The following is a 1216-nucleotide window of genomic DNA, read 5'->3' as shown; positions in this document are numbered from 1 at the left end:
AGCTACATAATGCTGCCTGTCTCCCTGTCTGCCTGCTTGTCTATCTGTCTGCCTGCCTGTCTATCTGCCTATAGCTGAAACTCTGTCAGCCCAGCGCCACGTCACAGAGGGTCTGGAGATCCAAGAGGCTCGAGCTGCTAGACCTCCTTCCTCTGACTCTCTCGGAAGTCGTGACCTATTAACACCACCGGCTGAGCGCGTTCACAAAGTGACTGTCTGTCTGGCACACCCGGAAACAGACGTGGGAACGGTAGAAATGAAACGATGGGTTTTATCTCCCTTGATACGCTGATATTATCCCACATATGTTGTCCACGCGACCGTACAGAAGGCTACTCCTGGGAGTACTATGTCCGTCATAAGACACCACAATCTTGGCTTCACACCTCGATTCACACGGTCTCACTTCACGCTCACCCGGTCTGCGATAACGATCCCCATCTGCGTCTACCTTCATCATAGAACCTCCATTCATCGTCCCCATGCCCTTCCCCGGTAACGACGACTCACCTCATCTTCGTTACCGGCTCCGTTACCGACGTGTGCCATGTCTGTCTGTCTCCTCAGCAGAGTGGACACTCGGACAATTGAGATAAAAATACAAACGTTTTTTTACAGTAAGAAGAGACGGCTACTCCATGTCGCGAGCGTCAAAAATGCAGTGGCCAGGTAGCGCGCTTGTGCGTGCTAAACTGTATAGTCTCAGTCACGTAGAGCCCTTAATTCTTCTCAGTTGTTGCTCAGACGGGTGTTGCGAGCTGCAGCTGTGAATTTGGTGACTTTCCCTGGTCGATGAACGCACCTCCGGAAAGCACAAACCGTGGAGCAGGGGCAGGGCCACCCCCGGTAACGACGCCACACCCACATTTCCACTCTTGCTCACGGAAGTTGAGAGAGAGAGACATAGAGAGAAAGAGAGAGATAGAAAGAGAGAGAAGGCGGGCGGGGCGGTGTAGGTTGGTGACACGTCACTGTCGCATAACCGAGCGAGACACGGAGTCTTAATAATCGCTTTATGATCTCGTGCGCTTTCAGCTTTCCATCTGTTCGTATTTGAGATTTGTAATCCAGATCATTGTTTTCATTCACGGCTCTGTGCGTGCCCACCACGTCCCCCACCCCCGTTTGTGACACAGATGTGTAGGTTTATCGATCAGTAGCAGAGAGAGTGTTTACAGTTGTAGGTTACAGACCAAGCGCATGTGGCTACCTAGTA

The 1216-nt window shown here is 51.6% G+C and overlaps 1 protein-coding gene across 1 annotated transcript in view; it reads right to left on the bottom strand.

Annotated features, from left to right (window-relative positions):
- Positions 1-871, bottom strand: part of LOC124465860 (tetratricopeptide repeat protein 39B) — an 11509-nt gene extending 10638 nt beyond the window's left edge. Inside the window, exon 1 of the mRNA XM_047017489.1 lies at positions 511-871. Coding sequence (XP_046873445.1) covers positions 511-549 — 39 coding nt within the window. The 5' untranslated portion in view covers positions 550-871. The remainder of the gene's footprint in view (positions 1-510) is intronic.
- Between the last annotated feature and the right edge of the window lie 345 nt (positions 872-1216).

The sequence above is a fragment of the Hypomesus transpacificus genome, unplaced genomic scaffold, assembly GCF_021917145.1.
Source record: "Hypomesus transpacificus isolate Combined female unplaced genomic scaffold, fHypTra1 scaffold_61, whole genome shotgun sequence".
Lineage (NCBI taxonomy): Eukaryota > Metazoa > Chordata > Actinopteri > Osmeriformes > Osmeridae > Hypomesus > Hypomesus transpacificus.
This window is presented reverse-complemented; position numbering and strand designations above follow the sequence as displayed.